Source organism: Lactuca serriola, chromosome 6 (genome assembly GCF_051521515.1).
Source record: "Lactuca serriola cultivar US96UC23 chromosome 6, Lser_US96UC23_V15, whole genome shotgun sequence".
Lineage (NCBI taxonomy): Eukaryota > Viridiplantae > Streptophyta > Magnoliopsida > Asterales > Asteraceae > Lactuca > Lactuca serriola.
In genome coordinates, this window is record NC_136413.1 from 180,066,457 (window position 1) to 180,083,901 (window position 17,445).

General features: G+C 34.6%; 4 protein-coding genes across 7 annotated transcripts; all 4 read left to right on the forward strand.

Moving 5' to 3' along the window:
• The first annotated feature begins 889 nt into the window (after positions 1 to 889).
• On the forward strand, positions 890 to 4,301 carry LOC145057471 (CCA tRNA nucleotidyltransferase, mitochondrial-like). 3 transcript variants are annotated; one of them, XM_079005315.1, is made up of 2 exons: positions 890 to 1,547; positions 2,359 to 4,301. In XM_079005315.1, exon 2 carries the CDS (start codon positions 2,376 to 2,378, stop codon positions 4,068 to 4,070), a length of 1,695 nt encoding a protein of 564 aa, XP_078861441.1. In that variant the 5' UTR covers positions 890 to 1,547; positions 2,359 to 2,375; the 3' UTR covers positions 4,071 to 4,301. The 3 variants fall into 3 exon arrangements, with proteins under 3 accessions (XP_078861441.1, XP_078861442.1, XP_078861443.1); XM_079005316.1 differs by having other exon boundaries at positions 891 to 1,547; positions 2,449 to 4,301; XM_079005317.1 differs by having other exon boundaries at positions 891 to 1,547; positions 2,543 to 4,301.
• LOC145060451 (CCA tRNA nucleotidyltransferase, mitochondrial-like) lies at positions 4,181 to 7,290 on the forward strand. The gene is given in 4 exon segments (XM_079008113.1): positions 4,181 to 4,200; positions 4,278 to 4,364; positions 6,122 to 6,181; positions 6,183 to 7,290. Coding segments are annotated over 4 exon segments (1,275 nt in total).
• A 142-nt stretch (positions 7,291 to 7,432) lies between these two features.
• Positions 7,433 to 10,267, forward strand: LOC145057473 (uncharacterized). Of its 2 annotated transcripts, XM_079005319.1 has the most exons (6): positions 7,434 to 7,907; positions 8,218 to 8,410; positions 8,612 to 8,698; positions 8,844 to 9,239; positions 9,335 to 9,449; positions 9,563 to 10,267. In XM_079005319.1, exons 1-6 carry the CDS (start codon positions 7,834 to 7,836, stop codon positions 10,105 to 10,107), a joined length of 1,410 nt encoding a protein of 469 aa, XP_078861445.1. In that variant the 5' UTR covers positions 7,434 to 7,833; the 3' UTR covers positions 10,108 to 10,267. The 2 variants fall into 2 exon arrangements, with proteins under 2 accessions (XP_078861446.1, XP_078861445.1); XM_079005320.1 differs by lacking the exon at positions 8,612 to 8,698 and having other exon boundaries at positions 7,433 to 7,907.
• Positions 10,268 to 10,433: 166 nt separating this feature from the next.
• On the forward strand, positions 10,434 to 13,093 carry LOC145057472 (argininosuccinate lyase, chloroplastic-like). Its single transcript, XM_079005318.1, has 7 exons — positions 10,434 to 10,878; positions 11,082 to 11,345; positions 11,606 to 11,722; positions 11,814 to 11,962; positions 12,063 to 12,354; positions 12,449 to 12,613; positions 12,696 to 13,093. The coding sequence occupies exons 1-7, from the start codon at positions 10,540 to 10,542 to the stop codon at positions 12,945 to 12,947; spliced, it is 1,578 nt and encodes a 525-aa protein (XP_078861444.1). The 5' UTR covers positions 10,434 to 10,539; the 3' UTR covers positions 12,948 to 13,093.
• Positions 13,094 to 17,445: the final 4,352 nt, after the last annotated feature.

The following is a 17,445-nucleotide window of genomic DNA, read 5'->3' on the forward strand; positions in this document are numbered from 1 at the left end:
AAAATCGTGGAAATTATAAAAATAATATGTGTCACATCCGTAAATAAAAATTTAAGAAAATCAAAGTTTAAAAAAATAAAAAAATAAAAAAAAAGTTATACAAATTTTTTTAAAAAAACACTTAGAAAAAATGAAAGCTGAAGAGGTTAGAAGAGGTAAGTCAAGTGCTGCGCCACGCAGCACACGCACAGATGTTTTGTAGTCTGAAGTCTTCCAAAAAACAAACTGCTGCGAGAGGAAAAGTGTTGCGCGTGTGATGCGCCACGCAACAATAAGTGGTTTGAAGAGGTTTTTATAGAAAAACAAACAGCACCTTACTCTTTCGTGTATTAATTGCCAGCTCATCGGGCGTTCGGAAAAAAAAATACATACCACATAAGAAAATTTTATATTATTGATTCATTGATGAATTTTGAAGCAAACATCTATCAAATTGTTTATTTAAAGAGTAAGGGTCTTTGATAGTTGCTAACTAGGTTAGAGTTGGCTGAGTTAGAAGCTGACTGGTTAGAAACTTTGACGGAGTTATTTTCTGACCGAAACTTGTTGTTTGATTTTAAATCTAACTGACTGTGCAAAATGACTATATTACCCTCAAACAATATTTTTTTTTTATAATAATTCATTTATTAGTAAAAGATAAAATATTAGAATAAATTACAAAGAATTAGATGATGTGTTATTAAGAAATATAACAATTAAACAATTTAATCAATTTGATTCGTAAAAATATGAAACTGAGATCATTAAGTAATCAATATTTCACATCTCAATCCAATTAAACCAAACCTATTTCTATATAGATAGTCTAAACTCTAAAATATAAAAAAAAATATAAAAAAGGTTTATAATCAGTAAAGTGTTAAACTAAAGAAAAAGCTTGGTAAAAGACTTGAAGGCGCACATGTGATACTAAAAGCATGTCTTTTGATTTCAGCAAACCCAAAACCCAAATCATCGATTCTACTCGCAATTGCCATTGTTGTTGTGCTTCTAGTTATTTAAAGATATGCACATTCGTTTTTTTCATCACTGTATCACTCCATGAAATCCCAATTCATAGAGAAAAACAAAACTTGGGTCTTTAGTTTTAGTTTCTGTACATTGAAATATCGATTTCGAAGAATTGATGAATCGATTTCAAGCATATGAAGAAATCGATTTCAAATAATCAATTTTACAGAGACAAGCATTGCTAACCTGTCGATTAGGTCAAAACAGGAAAAATCATACCAATTCTGGAGGAGGAGCGATATAGGAGATTGAAGGAGCATCGAGGGTAAAGCGTGTCTTTTTCTTCATTCCGTCCGAGTCAGTCATGTTTTTCATTTGGACTGAATCAGCACAAATACGAGGACGAATCAAAAATTTGGACCGAGTCCAAGATTGTAGTAGAAAAACAAACGCACAGACCGGAGATTTCTGACCGAGTCCAAGCATTCAACCGGAGATTTCCGTCCACTCTCCGCCTTCTACAGCTTCTAGGCCTTCCTTCTAAAAATACGAAATTTCCGCTTCAGAATCGAAAATATTCAACAAACCAACTGGTAAGTGCTTACTTCATCTTTTATTTACATATAATTTGTGGGTGTGCAAACTGCAAAGCCCCCCTTTTTTTTATTATCAGCAGTAATACAAATCTCATGAAATTTGAAGCGAGAGCACAGATGAGAGTGCATACACATCAACACACAAGCTGTGATAAATTAAGATTTTTGTCCTTTTGGTGATTGCTGTGAGACATCATATGATGTTTATCGTGCATTAGCATGAAAAGTAAAGTATTTGAATAAGATGGTTAGGATTTAGGATCTGTGACTATGAAGGTAGTTTGATCTTTTTGTTTAACATTGATAATGAATGATATATAGGATTGAAAGTCAAGTTGTGAGAAACTTGTATGTATCTGAATTAATTAATCTGTAGATCTGATACATGCATCAAATTTCATGTTTTGGGACCATAACATGCTCTTTTTCTATTGCTGATATATATATATATATATATATATATATATATATATATATATATATATATATATATCTCTGAAAAATCATGTTTAGTGTAAATGGCTGAAATTGTTTCAAGTTGAATGCACATCCTTTCACTTGTTGTTAACTGTTATAGCATTGTATTTTGAAATTGTAACCAATTATAGCAATGTCATTGATTTTGTTTTGTTGAACCCTAATCCAGAAGCTAAAACAAATTATTTTGACCATTTCATCATTTAACCAATGTATCTGTTGGAATGTGATGCTACCTTAAGTGAATAATAGTATTTTTCTCAAATTCTTAGTTGAATGACTGCGTTTTTACTTTAATAGTGATAGTTTTCTCCCCAATAAATATTTGCAGCCACTTTCACTGTGGACATGGCTAAGATTAGTGAGAAAATAACACAAGTAAGATGGTTTTATGGATCTTCTTTGACCACAACCTTTACAGGAAATTCCCTTGTTCCTGTGCATATAACCACCATCAAGTTCAAGACTCCATTACTCCCCTTTCCAAGAACTCAAGTGTTGTATCATTGTTGCAGATCAATCATGAAGACAGATACAACATTACCTATCATAGTCAAGGAAACCATCGATCCAACTGATAAAGAAAAACAGATATTCGATCGATTGCGTGAAGTTCTTGTTCATTTCAATCTTGACACACAGCTTCGTGTTGCAGGAGGATGGGTTCGCGATAAGCTTCTAGGAAAAGATTGTTATGACATCGATATTGCTCTTGATAACATGTTAGGAAAAGAGTTTTGTGAAAAGGTAAACGAGTATTTAGTATCCACAGGTGAACAATCACAAGGAATTGGTGTTATTCAAAGCAATCCGGATCAATCCAAGCATTTGGAAACAGCAAGAATGCGATTATTCAATGTCTGGATCGATTTCGTCAACTTAAGATCCGAAGATTACACTGAAAACAGCAGAATTCCAACCATGCAATTTGGTTCTCCAGAACAAGATGCATATAGAAGGGATCTTACAATCAACAGCTTGTTTTACAACATCAATACATGTTCAGTTGAAGATTTTACAAAAAGAGGGTTGAATGATTTGAAATCTGGGAAAATCGTGACACCATTGCCACCCAAAGAGACGTTCTTGGATGATCCTTTGAGGGTTCTTAGAGCAATTCGTTTTAGTGCAAGGTTTGAATTTGAAATGGATGAAGAATTAAAAGTTGCAGCTTCAGACAATGATGTGAAATCTGCCATTGGTGGGAAAATTAGCAGAGAAAGAATCGGGCATGAGATCGATCTTATGGCATCCGGGAATCAACCAGATAAAGCAATAACTTACATATCAGAATTAGGTTTGTTTTGGGTGGTTTTCACATTACCTGAAAATTGTAAACCTTCAATTTCACAAGAAGATGATAGAATTTGTGTTGAGTATATGAATTTGGGAATGAGACAGTTTCTTGAAGTGGGGTGTAGTTTTACAAATGAACAGAGAAGGATTTATTTATATGCATCGTTGTTTCTTCCACTTAGGAAGACAGTTTACATAGACAACAAAAAGAAAACATTTCCAATTGTGAATTTCATTTTCAAAAACTCTTTAAAGTTAAAAGTTAGTGATGCGGATGATGTTACGAGGCTACATAATGGAGTTGAGAAGCTTTTGTGTTTGATCCCATTCGTGTTATCCAATGAAGATATGAGTAAAATTGATTGGGAAATTGATTTGATTGAAGTTCCAGTGAAATTGAAATCAAGGATCTTGTTGGGTTTGGTTTTGAGGGAAATGAAAGATTTGTGGAGGGTTGCTTTGATGCTTTCGAGTATTGTGGGGGAACAAGTGGAGAAAAGGAGGGAAGTGTTTAGGGAGGTTGAAAGAGAAATATTGAAATTAGGTTTGGAGAAAGTGTGGGAAGTCAAACCTTTGGTCAACGGGAAGGATATAATGAAACATTTGGAGCTTGAAAAAGGGGGCCCGGTTGTTAGTGAATGGCAGCGGAAGCTTCTACAATGGCAGCTTGCTTATCCTTCCGGAAGCTTAGAGGAATGTGTTGATTGGATGAAGAGGGAAATGGAGAAGAAGCGTGCTAGAACATGAAGAGGAGAACAATCTTAATCTATTTCTAGGTGTTTTTATTATTATTTTTCTAGTAAGTAGGTTGCTATTTACATTTTTATCAAGATATTGGTATATCTTAGAATCTAAATATGGGGAACAGTTTTTTGATGTAAGTTGTTGTGATGTACAAAAAGTAAATTTTGATGCTGGTGATATCGGTTTGCATATTCTGAAATATAAAAACAGAGAAAACGTGATGGTGTTTTTTCTTGTTGCTGTGTTGTGTTTAGGGAAAATTGTAGGAAATATCAACGTACTTTGCTCATGGGCAATGTACTTTGATTATTTTTTATACATAATAATAAGTTGCTTACAGTTTTTTACCTAATAAGGTTTAACTGGACAACCTTATTTATTTAATTTTTTTTTATTATTTGGTATCTTATGTGGTGCTAAATCAGCATTTAAATCACACTCAAGCCTAAAAACAGTTGCTGTAATCACAAACCAACAGATTTATTTCAAAGAATTCTAACTAAATAATGTTCATTATGGTAGATCCTATTTACGCATATTAAATTTGATAACAATTTCACAAATTTAAACACAAGTATTCTGAACATAATTCAAACAAAAGATTACCCATTTGATCAAAACTAATTTGCAACTTCCGGGTCTAGATTGAAAATCAAGAGTTTGAAGTGTATACAATTAAAATCCAGTTTTCGTCTAGATAATATTTGAACTATGACAAAATTATAAAAAAGAGCAAGTATATGATCCTTCATGACATGTACAACAACGATTTTTATATTTAATTTTTTTAAGGTGCAGTGTTAAATACTATGATGAACAAAATTATAATTTGTTTTTCAAAATGAATATATATTTTCCACAAAATAAGTAAAAGATTAAGCTATATTTGTAATTTTCTGATTTTCTCAAAAAAAATATTCAAAATTGATATTAAAACTTGTTGTACAGTTAAGTTCCTAAAACTTTGACTGCAAATGTGCAATAGGTAAAAAAGTAAAAAAAAAAAAAAAAAAAAAAACACCTTAGTAAATTGTAACTCTCCGGTCTACAGTAAGTTAGTAACTCCTGCTTCACTTTCGCCCATCACCGGTCCTCTCTTCAGAGGATCTCAATCTGAAGATTACAGGTGCATTAATCTCTTTGTCTACATTCATATCTAATTGATTCTTTTTACAGATTTTACTCATAAGCATTCGATTGAGTCATCTAGTTGCTTAATCTCACTCGGTTTTTGCACAATTAGGGTTTCATGTTGTTATTTTTGTTGTTTGTATGTTTAGGTCAAATTTGGTTGCTTTTCCATGATAAATGTTATGTTGCTAGTGGGTTCATATGATTCTTTTTTAATCTTCATCACAACAAAATTGAAAAATAGAAAAAGACAAATTTAATCTAACTTTTTAAAGTTTTTATAAGAAATAACAAAAAAAATTTAGAAATGACCTATATAGCTAACAAAATCTCGAAAGGCATCTGACCTTTGCGATTTCCGACCATTTGCAATTTCCTCTGACTCAATCTTATCTATGATTTCTTCTATTATTTTGCCTCTTTACAAATGTCTAATGCATAACGGTATGTATTAGACACTATTGTGAAAAACAAAGATAAGTGGGATTGTACAAGTGCTTGTGTGTAGACATTTATACAATCTCACTCTAGAAGAGGAAATCATACAGGAAATCGTAAATGGGGTCTGCGATTTCATCATGTCAAAATTGCAAAACCAGATTTCCTTTTGTGCTTTTGATGAAATCGTTGTCCAAATGACGAAACCCAGCCCATAAAGGCCCAACTGCAATTTCAATGACTATATGGGTCACTTTTTAAATTTTTTTGGCTATTTCTTGGAAAATATTTAGGGAATTTGACTAGATTTGTCTTTTTCTCACAACAAAATCGTGCACACTAGTTATTGATTTTGTTGAAAATCCTAATCCATTAGCTAAAACAAATTATTTTGTTTTAGCCCTCTATCATTATCGAGATTTTTTTTTTGGCCATTTCATCATTTAATCAATGTATTTTTGCAGCCATGTTCATAGCTAAATTAGTGAGAAAGTAATGCAATTAAGTTGGTTTAATGGATCTTCTTTGACCACATCCTTTACAGGGTAGTTGATGCAGGTCAATCATGAAGACAAATGGAACATTACCTGTCATAGTGAAGGAAACCATTGATCTAAATGATAAAGAAAAACAGATATTCGATCGATTGCATAAAGTTATTGCTCATTTCAATCTTGAAACAAAGCTTCGTGTTGTAGGTGGATGGGTACGCGATAAACTTTTAGGAAAAGAATGTTACGATATCGATATTGCTCTTGATAACATGTTAGGAAGAGAGTTTTGTGAAAAGATAAACAAGTATTTAGTCTCCACATGTGAAGAAACACAAGGATTTGATGTTATTCAAAGCAATCCGGATAAATCCAAGCATTTGGAAACAACAAGAATGAGTTTATTCCATGTCTGGATTGATTTCGTGCACTTGAGATCCGAAGATTGCAATTTGCAATTCGGTTCACCAGAAGAAGATGCGTATAGAAGGGATCTTACAATCAACGCCTTGTTTTACAACATCAATACATGTTTAGTTGAAGATTTCACAAAAAGAGGGTTGGATGATTTGAAATTTGGGAAAATCGTGACACCATTGCCACCAAAAGTGACTTTTTTGGATGATCCATTGAGGGTTCTTAGAGCAATTCGTTTTAGTACAAGGTTTGGTTTTGAAATGGTGGAAGAGTTAAAAGTTGCAGCTTTAAACAATGATGTGAAATCCGCAATTTTGGGTAAAGTTAGTAAAGAACGAATAGCCTTTGAGATTGATCTTATGGTAAACGGGAATCAACCTACTAAAGCATTAACTTACATTTATGATTTAGGGTTGTTTTCGATTGTCTTCACACCACCTACAAATCACAAGCCTTTAATTTTAGAAGAAAATGAGAAAAGTTGTGTTGAGTATATGGATTTGGCATGGAGACAATTTCATGAAGTGGGATGTAATTTTACAGATAAACAAAGGAGGCTTTATTTGTATGCGTCTTTGTTTCTTCCGATTAGGAACACTGTTTATGTAGATAACAAAGACAAAATGGTATCCGTTGTGAATTATATATTAAAAAATTCCTTAAAGTGTGTTAGCTTAAAGACAGCAATATTCAATGGTTTTTGCCCGACGTTTGTTAGCTTAAAGAGGATATGCATTGGTGGATAAATAAATAAAAAATAAAGAAAAATATTTAATTTCTCTAATAATAAATATGTGGATTTTATGTTTAGTCGTAGCACAAATATTTCATTTTGCTTTTAAAATTTCATAAAGAGAAATCAAACAAATGATCCTTAATCAGAATTTTTCGAAATTAATAGCATTCCCTCTAACGTCAATCACAGTCATCCTGATTTGATTTCCCCAACTAACAAAACCCTCCATTTTCTAGGGTTTATCTCCGAAAAGGGTTTATGCAATTTGTTTCTCTCCACGCTTAATTACACTCGTATATTCAGAAACAAATGACGATTTTAAGTTGATTCATTATCAGAATCCTTTTCCGAATTCATAGCATTCACTCTCACACCAATCACAATAATCCGTGATTTGATTTTCCCAACCAACAAACCCCCGGTTTATACGGTTTATCTCTCAAAAAAAAGAAGGGTTTATGCAAATTTCTTTCTCTACGCTTACTTCCACTCGTATTCCTTTGAGCGAGGGGAATTCGTGCAAACTTCATAGTCTCAGTCGTAGAAATCATCAATGGGTGACGAAATGATGTCGGAGAAAAGAGGAGGGTCGATCAGTGAAGAAGACCTATCTGCTGTCGCCCAAAGGTTTCTCTCCTTGATCACCACTTTCTGGATTTCGGTATATTCAAAAAGCACGAATTCCCCCGGAAAATTTTCTTGTCGCGTTTGTATATAATAATGAACAAACGTTCTTGAGTTGTTTCATTGATTTGAACATCTAACTAATTTCGGAATTTTTGAACTGAATTGTTTATTCTCTTGAGAATACACACAGAGTCTACTACGTGGATTACGTCAATTTCATTTCTTATACCATTCTTAGCATCTTCATATGTTCCATTGTAATTGAATAAATACTCATCATTTCTATTTGGGGATTGTTGTGAAATTGAAGGTACAAGACTACAACAGTGCTAAATTTGCTTCAGGAAGTGGGTCAAGTTCAGGATGTAATGATAGATTGGTATGCAATGGTGAAGCATACAAAAACTGGCATAACAAACCCTAGGGAATATCAAATGTTATGGCGCCATTTAGCCTATCGTGAACCGTTAATTGAAGAGTTTGAAGATGATTTTAAGCCATTAGTAAGTCTATCATTTTTGCAAACTGTTGTTTTGAAATTCTGTATTTTACTAGAAAATCCAAGTATTATGATGGTTCAAAAAAAGTTTGTGATTTTTGTATTGTTAATATTAAATATTAATCAAATCAGGTAGCAAAAAACTCAAATTTATCGAATCTTGTTATTACAAAACTTTTAAATTCATTAAAAATACCAATCACAGGATGATGATAGTGATCTAGAATATGAACTTGAAGCTTTCCCAACTGTTAGCAAAGATGCTTCAGCAGAGGCTGCAGCTTATGTGAAGGTAAAACAAAATCAAAAAATCGAATTTTATCAATTAAGACCAAATAAACACCCCCTAAGGGTAAATTCGTAAATAACCCAACCCATAAATTTTATTACTCTTTTTTTCTGTCCCCCTTATAAAAAAAGTTACGCAATTTTTTCAGGTTCTCATTGCTTCTGATTCATCAAGTGAGTCGTGTATAGAAAAAGGGTTGGTGATGGAGGCTCCATTGATGATAAACATACCAAAAGACAAATCTACCCCTCCTCCATCATCAGATGAGAGTACACAACTTGCTAGTTCAACGGGTGGTGTTAATATAACAGTTCCGGTTTTTGTTCCAACACAAGTGGTCCCACCAGTTTTGTCTGGTGAAACATTGGATACTACAAACACGTGTCAAAACAGCAACTTCCCATCTAGGAGGAAAAGAAAACCATGGTCTGCACAAGAGGATAGATCACTGTTTGATGCTGTACAGATATGTGGTGAAGGAAACTGGGCAAACATTTCAAAAGGAGATTTTAAGGGTGAAAGAACTGCTTCACAGCTATCTCAGGTTAATTATATATCTTTAACTTATGGTTTTATGCTAAATTTTATAAAGAATTCTATTAATTATTCTTATATTGATGAAATAATTGTTATTACCAGAGGTGGAGCATTATTAAGAAGCGTCATACAAACTCAAATATGAAAACGGGCCCACAGCTTTCAGAGGTACAGCTGGCAGCTCGACATGCGCTTAACATGGCTCTTGATAAGCCTGGTAATAACAATTTAACAATTTTCTTTTGTAGATGAGGGTAAATTTGTAAAATGTAACGACTTAATAAATGTCACCTTCTAAAAATATCCTGACTTTAGTTCAAATGTGAACAGGAGGGGCAACTTTCAGCAATAAACCGGTGCAACCCACCATGGCGGAGCCACCATCTGCCGCCACACTCCGACAAAATCAGTCCCAAGCGGATCCAAAAAGATTGTTCCCGAGACCGCTCGCCTCTGGGCCGGACGCGGTCAAAGCCGCCGCGGTTGCCGCCGGGGCCCGCATCGCCACCCAATCGGCCGCCGCTGTAATCTTGAAGGCACAGTTGAAGAGTGCCATCCATATCAACAAAATGGGTAATGGAACCAGTAGACCGCCTGTTGCACGCATGGGGGGCCCACGTGAGCGGTATTCTAGCATATCGCCACATGGACCACGGCCTAACCTGGGCTCGGGTCATGGTAATTCAAATGTTGGACCAGTGGTCCAGACCACTGGTCCACACGGTGGGCTTCAGGTTAAACCTTCTGGCCCACCTTCACCGGTTGAATCTGTTAAAGAAGAGCAAGTTGTGGTTTCTGAGAGCCTACAAAAGATGAATCTTGAATCCGATTTAAAAGATCAAGAAGAGAAAGTTGTCCCCACATGTTTGTCCTAGCAGAAGGCAGAACAACATCAGTGTCAAAGTTTACCTTTTCTTTTTGTTGTTTTGTTAGGAGCTTTTTTGAGCAAATATTAGGGTTTTTTTTTTTTTTTGTCGATATTCTGATTCCTTTGTTATTGAATGTATGCTAATGGAAAAAAGTAGTTAGTTGCAACAGATGTTATTCAATGATGAATTACTTTTATACTGACAAAATTTTTAGAATGTGATTATTTTTTATTTGTGTTTACAAAAAGCGATTTTAGGGGGACCAAAATGGAAATTTTGTTAACATTTTAGTTTTTATAGTATCAAATCAAAATAAAATAGTATAAAAAACAAAAAGTCAATAAGTCAAACCACACAAAGACACTCACATGCTTTCCTTCTCGACTTGAGACGCTCCTGATAATTCCCTACTACCGTCGCCGCCGCACAACGGAATCAATGGTGTTCGCTCCTTCACCTTTTCGGTCGACCTCCTCTGCTACACACTCTATCCAAAGCCCTAAATTATTGTCAACAATCGATCATCGTCTAATCTTCTCCGTCTCGTTCGATTCTCTAAACAAGCGACGTTCGGCGGCGATGGAAGTACTGTGCTGCGCATCACAACCGAAGAACATGGCAGCGCCGCCAAAAGAAGCGAAGCTATGGGGAGGAAGGTTCGAGGAAGGAGTTACGGATGCAGTCGAGAGGTTTACTGAATCGATATCTTTCGATAAAGTGCTTTACAAGCACGACATTATGGGTAGCCGAGCTCACGCTTCCATGCTCGCTAAGCAGGTATCACTTACTCCTTCCATTTCTGAAAAAATAAAAACACATTAACTCAAATCTGTAATAGATGAACGAAGAACACAATAGGGAAACACTTTGTATTGCCTAGAATACTGAAATTCCTTAATAACGTTCTGATTGATGGAAACCCTCAATTTCAATCAAAATCTATTTGTTATTCTTAGTTCTAACATAAGCACATAATGTAGGGATTAATTAGTTTCAGCGACAGGGATAGCATTCTTGAAGGTCTGGACCAGATACAGGCACGAATCGAAAGGGGGGAGTTTGAGTGGAGGACTGACAGAGAAGATGTACACATGAACATTGAAGCAGCCCTTACTGATTTGATTGGTGAACCTGCCAAGAAACTGCATACAGCCAGGAGTCGAAATGATCAAGTTTCAACTGATTTTCGCTTGTGGTGTCGTGATGCCATTGACATGATTGTTGCACGCATTAAACATTTTCAGGTTGCTACTAGACTACTCCCCTGATTATGGCATAAAGTAACTGTAGTGCATATCTATTTGCCCTTAATCCTTTCATTGGACTAAGTATGGGAGTGATGTCAAAACAAACAAAAGTTATAATTTTTTGTCCCATCCAAAAAGATGGAACAAGGTTTCACTCTCGATCTCTCATCCATGCAAAAGACATGAATGCCCTCCTCTTCCTCATCATCAAAAATATCCCTAGAAATGACTAATAAGTATTTGGTTAATCACTACAGATTGCAATGGTAAAGTTGGCCAAGACAAATGAAGGAGTGATTGTCCCTGGTTATACACATTTGCAAAGGGCACAACCAGTTCTACTTCAACATCATCTCTTAGCATATGTTGAACAGGTTTCATATTCTTTATGTACTTTTATCATCTTGCATAAACAAACTTAACCATGGTTAAACTTAAACATTAAAACACCTTGTATTTGTGTAGCTTGATCGTGATGCTGGACGTCTATTAGACTGCAGAGTTAGGCTAAATTTCTGCCCTTTAGGAGCATGTGCATTAGCTGGCACTGGTCTTCCCATAGACAGATTCATGACCTCTGATGCTCTAGGATTCACTGCTCCAATGAGGAACAGGTATGTCTGTTTATGAATATGAATTCCATATTATTTATTATTCATAATAATAATAATAATAATGTGTACTTATGTTTTGAAAATTAAAACAAACAAACAGTATGGATGCAGTTTCAGATCGTGATTTTGTTTTGGAGCTTCTTTCTGCTAATGCGATTATAGCAATGCATTTATCTCGACTTGGTGAAGAATGGGTGTTATGGGCATCAGAGGAATTTGGGTTCATTACTCCTAGTGATTCTGTTTCAACAGGTAGCAGCATTATGCCTCAGAAGAAAAACCCTGATCCAATGGAACTTGTTCGTGGTAAATCTGCTAGGGTTTTAGGTGACCTTGTCACCCTTCAAGTTTTATGCAAAGGTCTTCCACTCGCTTACAACCGTGATCTACAGGTATATTTTATTATTATTATAAAATCCCTTAAACCTCATGTACTTCTTATTGTCATGTCATTTATGATTTGGGGTGTTTTGAATTTGTTTGTAGGAAGACAAGGAACCAGTATTTGACAGTGTGAAAACAATAATGGGAATGTTGGAAGTATCATCGGAGTTTGCAAACAACATCACCTACAATAAAGATAGAATAAACAAGGCTTTGCCAGCTGGACATCTGGATGCCACCACACTTGCAGATTATCTTGTTCACAAGGCAAGTTTTATAATCAAATCATAGTCTGATGATGTAATAGAAAGAAATGAATGAAAGTGGATTGATTTTTTTTTTTATGCAGGGAATACCTTTTAGGACATCACATGACATAGTTGGAAGGGCAGTTGCATTATGTGTATACAAAAAGTGTGAGCTTCAAGAGCTGAGTCTTGATGAGTTGCGTACAATTAACACAGTATTTGAGAAGGATGTGTATGAGTATCTTGGGGTTCAAAATTCCATCAACAAGTTTACTTCTTATGGCTCCACGGGTTCTGAATGTGTGGCTGCTCAACTAGATTTTTGGATCACAAGGCTCGGTATTGACCAATGACAAAATTTGTATTTGGTACAAACCTAAATGCATTTTGTTTTTGTTTTCTGAACCATGTTTTATTTTGTGGCTCTTGTCTTGCCCATGAATTTCTAGTTATTGTAATAACTTTTGTTTTAGTTTTAAGTTGAATAATAGGTTATTAATGTGTTGTTAGAACTTAGAACTAGGATTGTTTTGTTATTAGTTATTAGAAAAACTTTTGTAATGGTTTTAGCTTCTCATCGGTGAGCTAGGCCAATATGATCAAATGCCAAATCGGAAAGTGAGACCATAAGGAGGTGCATTCCACCTGGCATCAGGCACCATATTGTAGTTTGAAACCATCGACTACTTCATGAAATTAAGAGATGACTAATTTAAAAAGGGCAATGATGGAGTTGATGATTAAACATGATCAAAAGACGGAGGCATGTGAGATAAATCAAGCAATTTATATGAGAAATTTGGAGAATCAATCAGGACAATTAGCACAAGCATTAAGCTCTCGAGAACTTAGAGCGTTGCTAAGTAACACCCAAAATCTAGGTAATGGCAATGATAAGAAGAAATGCAATGCCATCACACTTAGATCAGGCAAGGTATTGATTAAATTGAATTTAGAATTATCACTTACCAATGTGGATCATCAGTTGGTAGGTGTTGGTGCTGATAAGAAGAAGTAGGTGTTGAATGAAACTATTGGTGAGATATTTTTATAGCTAAAGGGTGTTGAGAAGGAATACATTGAGATAGAAGACATAACTGGGGGAGAGTATGCGTAGAAAAAAGAGTTAGGAATAAAGGTCCAACAATACCAAGTTTATGCGTAGAAGACTAGTGTTGAAGTAACATGCGTAATGCTGCCTTTTCCACCTCGGCAAAGTAAGTTCAAGGTAGCAATTCAAAAAGTTTCTAGATCCGTAGCAACATTCTTTTTGTTGGAACGTTGAAATAGAGGTTTCATGAAAATTGTTCTCACAAACAAAAAGAGTCATTAACGAATTTAAGATGAATGCCATGACCAAGAGGTATACACTGGTGATCCAAAAATAGGTTACTTGTAAAGAAAGATGATCCATGTAGTTTCATTCTACCTTGCAAAATTAGAAATTTTGACAAGATAGGATTGTGTAACTTGGGAGCATGTATCAACTTCATGTTATTATCAATTTTCCGTGAATTAGGAATTGGAGAAAGATAGGCCAACCACGGTTTCATTTTAATTGGTAAATCGATCGGTGGTATATGCAAAATGTATACATGATATTATAAATAAGATTGACAAATCGATCGTTGATTTTAGCATCTTGGATTGTAAACCTGATGATGACTATGTAGAGTTGCACATTGGCGGTCCAAGACCAGTCTTGGGTCGATCTCGAAATGGTCCGGTCTTTTTTCGGACCGGTCCCCGTCGGTCTTTTTCTTGTCCGGTCCGGTCTTTTTCGGTGCCGTCTTCATTCGGACCGGCCTTTTTTCGGTCAGGTTTCATGGTCTTTTTATAGTCAGACTAGCTTCTTTAGTCAATAAGCCAAACAAATATGAAACAATCTATTTTCTACTTCTATGATTTTTGATCAATAAGCCCAACTGATGTCTATGTGTATGAAATTAATGACTTAATTGTACATGGGGACATGGAGCCAAAAAGAAAAAAGAAAAAAAAAAAGGTGAATTGTCTAGTTATGTCTTATATGTATTGTAGTTAGGGATGACAATGGGTACAGGTATACCGGATTTCGTGTTCTCCATCCCCATCGGGGATTAAAAATTTATCCTCATCCCCATCCCCAATGGGTATAGGGGATCCCCAATGGGTAATCGGGGATTTTTCCCCGTTACAAAGTTTTGAACTTTTATGAAAATAACTCATAATTATATAATAACAAACAAAACAAAAATCAACAGAACTAATATAAAACACAATAATCACTGAATGTCTTCAAACACGAACAATAACATTCAAGGTTACAAATTAAATCATTCTTTGCAAAAAAAAAAAAACATAAAAAGTCTTCCCAAAACTATACCTTTGATTGTTAGAAAACCTTATTTTGTCTAATGAACATTTGCTTATGCATTATTAAAAATAAAAACATAAATAATACTATGTATATATATATATATATATATATATATATATATATATATATATATATATATATATATATATATATATATATATATATATATATATATATTTATCGGGTACCCATCGGGGCCGGTTTTGGGTACGGGTATAGGTACCCGACAGGTAAAACCATCCCCATCCTCATCCCCGCTTTTTATATTCGGGTAATACCCATCCTCATCCCCATCCTCGGTCAACTCGGGGATTTACCCGGTCAACTCGGGTTAGGGTTTCGGGTACCCGTTGGGTATGAGTTTTTTTGCCATCTCTAATTGTAGTTCTCATCAAAGTCAATTTCATAAATAAATAAATAAAATTACCACTTTACAAATTAAGTCCCTTGAGAAATACCTTATTTACTAAAATGGCACAATACCGACCCACTGGATTATGTATCCTGGTACACTGGATTGATGTTATGTTGAGTAAGTGTTAGACTAGTAGATCTGTGAATATCTTTTTGATGGTTATATGTTTATTTATCGCATATGTTGACATAGTGCGGTTGGGTTGAGGCGACATTGTTTTGTGCCGAGCCAACAAACCCGGGAGTATTCCAAATATAAGTTGTGGGCCGGACAGACAAGCTAGACTTATAATATGGGCTCAGGAACAAGTCAGACATAAGTCGAGGGCCGGTATGGCAAGCCAGACTTAAGTTATGGTCTCAGGGGTAATCCAACCCGATGGAGGTAGACCCAAGGGTATTCCGATCTGATGATTTATTGGACCTAGCATGCATGATTGTATATGTTGTATTTTGTGTAATGATGTTTTAGGGAAACTTATTAAGCTTTGGCTTACAGTTTAAGTTTATTGTTTCAGGTACCTCAGATGATGATCAGGGAAAAACAAATGTGTGATTATACACATTCTTCAGTGATATGTTTGGGAGATTTTGTTACACTATGATTCTGGGATATATGTATTTGATACTTGGTTTTGTCTTGGGGATGGTTTGAAAAAAATGATTTTTCCTTAATTAAAAATGAAAGATTTTATCTTATTAAAAGCACAAATCGCACCAATTCCACCTTAGTATATGCATGTGTCTATGCGAAAGAGACATGGTTTTTGCATCTCGTTAATCTTTGTCTGATTTAGTTTGCGTTTTGAACACCATGTGGAGTTTTGATCGCAAATGAACATTAGTTTCATGATTATAAGATGTCCAACACATATAAGAACAAACATTTCTATATTTTCACAGCATATGAGAACTTGTTAATGGGATATAAAAAGGCACCACACAATAAAACGATTAACTATTTCTAAAAAAATCAAAATACATATGATTTGGTTTTTAGCACAAAACAATAAAAAAACACCATTAGCATTGCCACGTCACATCTCCAGCAACCAAAGTCAAACAAGAGAACAACAATTTTTAGATGCGTTTACATTTATATGTAGAACTAAAGATACACAACACAACTTAGCAAACCAAACAAGCTTGTTCTCATCAACGGAGAACTATATATTATTATTTTCTTTCTCGTTTGTTGTTGGTTCGTTGTTGACAGTTGAATCTACAAACTGATTATGTTGGAAGTTTATGTCTCATATCTTTGTTTGGTTTTGAACAAAAGTTGAAAGTAACGTTTCATGCATATTGTTCATGAGCCTAGAGATCTTTTGTTTGGATTACGGATTATGAAACCTTTTGTTTGGAATATGTATTAATAAACTGTTTGCTTTGGATTATGGAATACAATTCCTTTTGTTATAAATTATGGGATAAGCCCTTTAATTTTGGACTTTGGGATGTGATAAATTTGGTTAGATTTATGGTTTATATAACCTTAATTTTTTAAGTTTGATTCAAGTGTAATGATTGCTATCATTACTTACTTAAAATGAATCGATCTCGTGTATTCTTACTAGGTATTCCATTATCCAACCTATGCTTCACTTGTAACACGGTTTATAAAGAATTAAATTACAAGCATCACAACATTCCCTAGCAGTTTGAACAGCTATGAGATTACTCATACGAGTACTACTTCCATAGGACTAATCCACACAACTAAATTTTCCTTCTCCATAATGCGGTTTATAGGGAAATAGTTTATAACCATCACAACAATCCTTAGTTGTACCTATAGTTGGCTAACATATGTCTTCAAGGTCTAGTCAACTTATATTTCTATTCTTTACTAATCAGCTTAAGTTTTGGGATCTACACTACAAATGCCTGGTTCAATTAAACCACAACTTGTAACATTTAATACAAAGTACACCCAAAAAATAATTTACTATAAATCTCAATTGCACTAGCTTATTACACCATACATTAATAATCTGTTGTAAATCTCAACTTTACCATTTTTTTACACCATGTAACATTAATCAGCACATTATATCTTTCACATAACATGATAATAA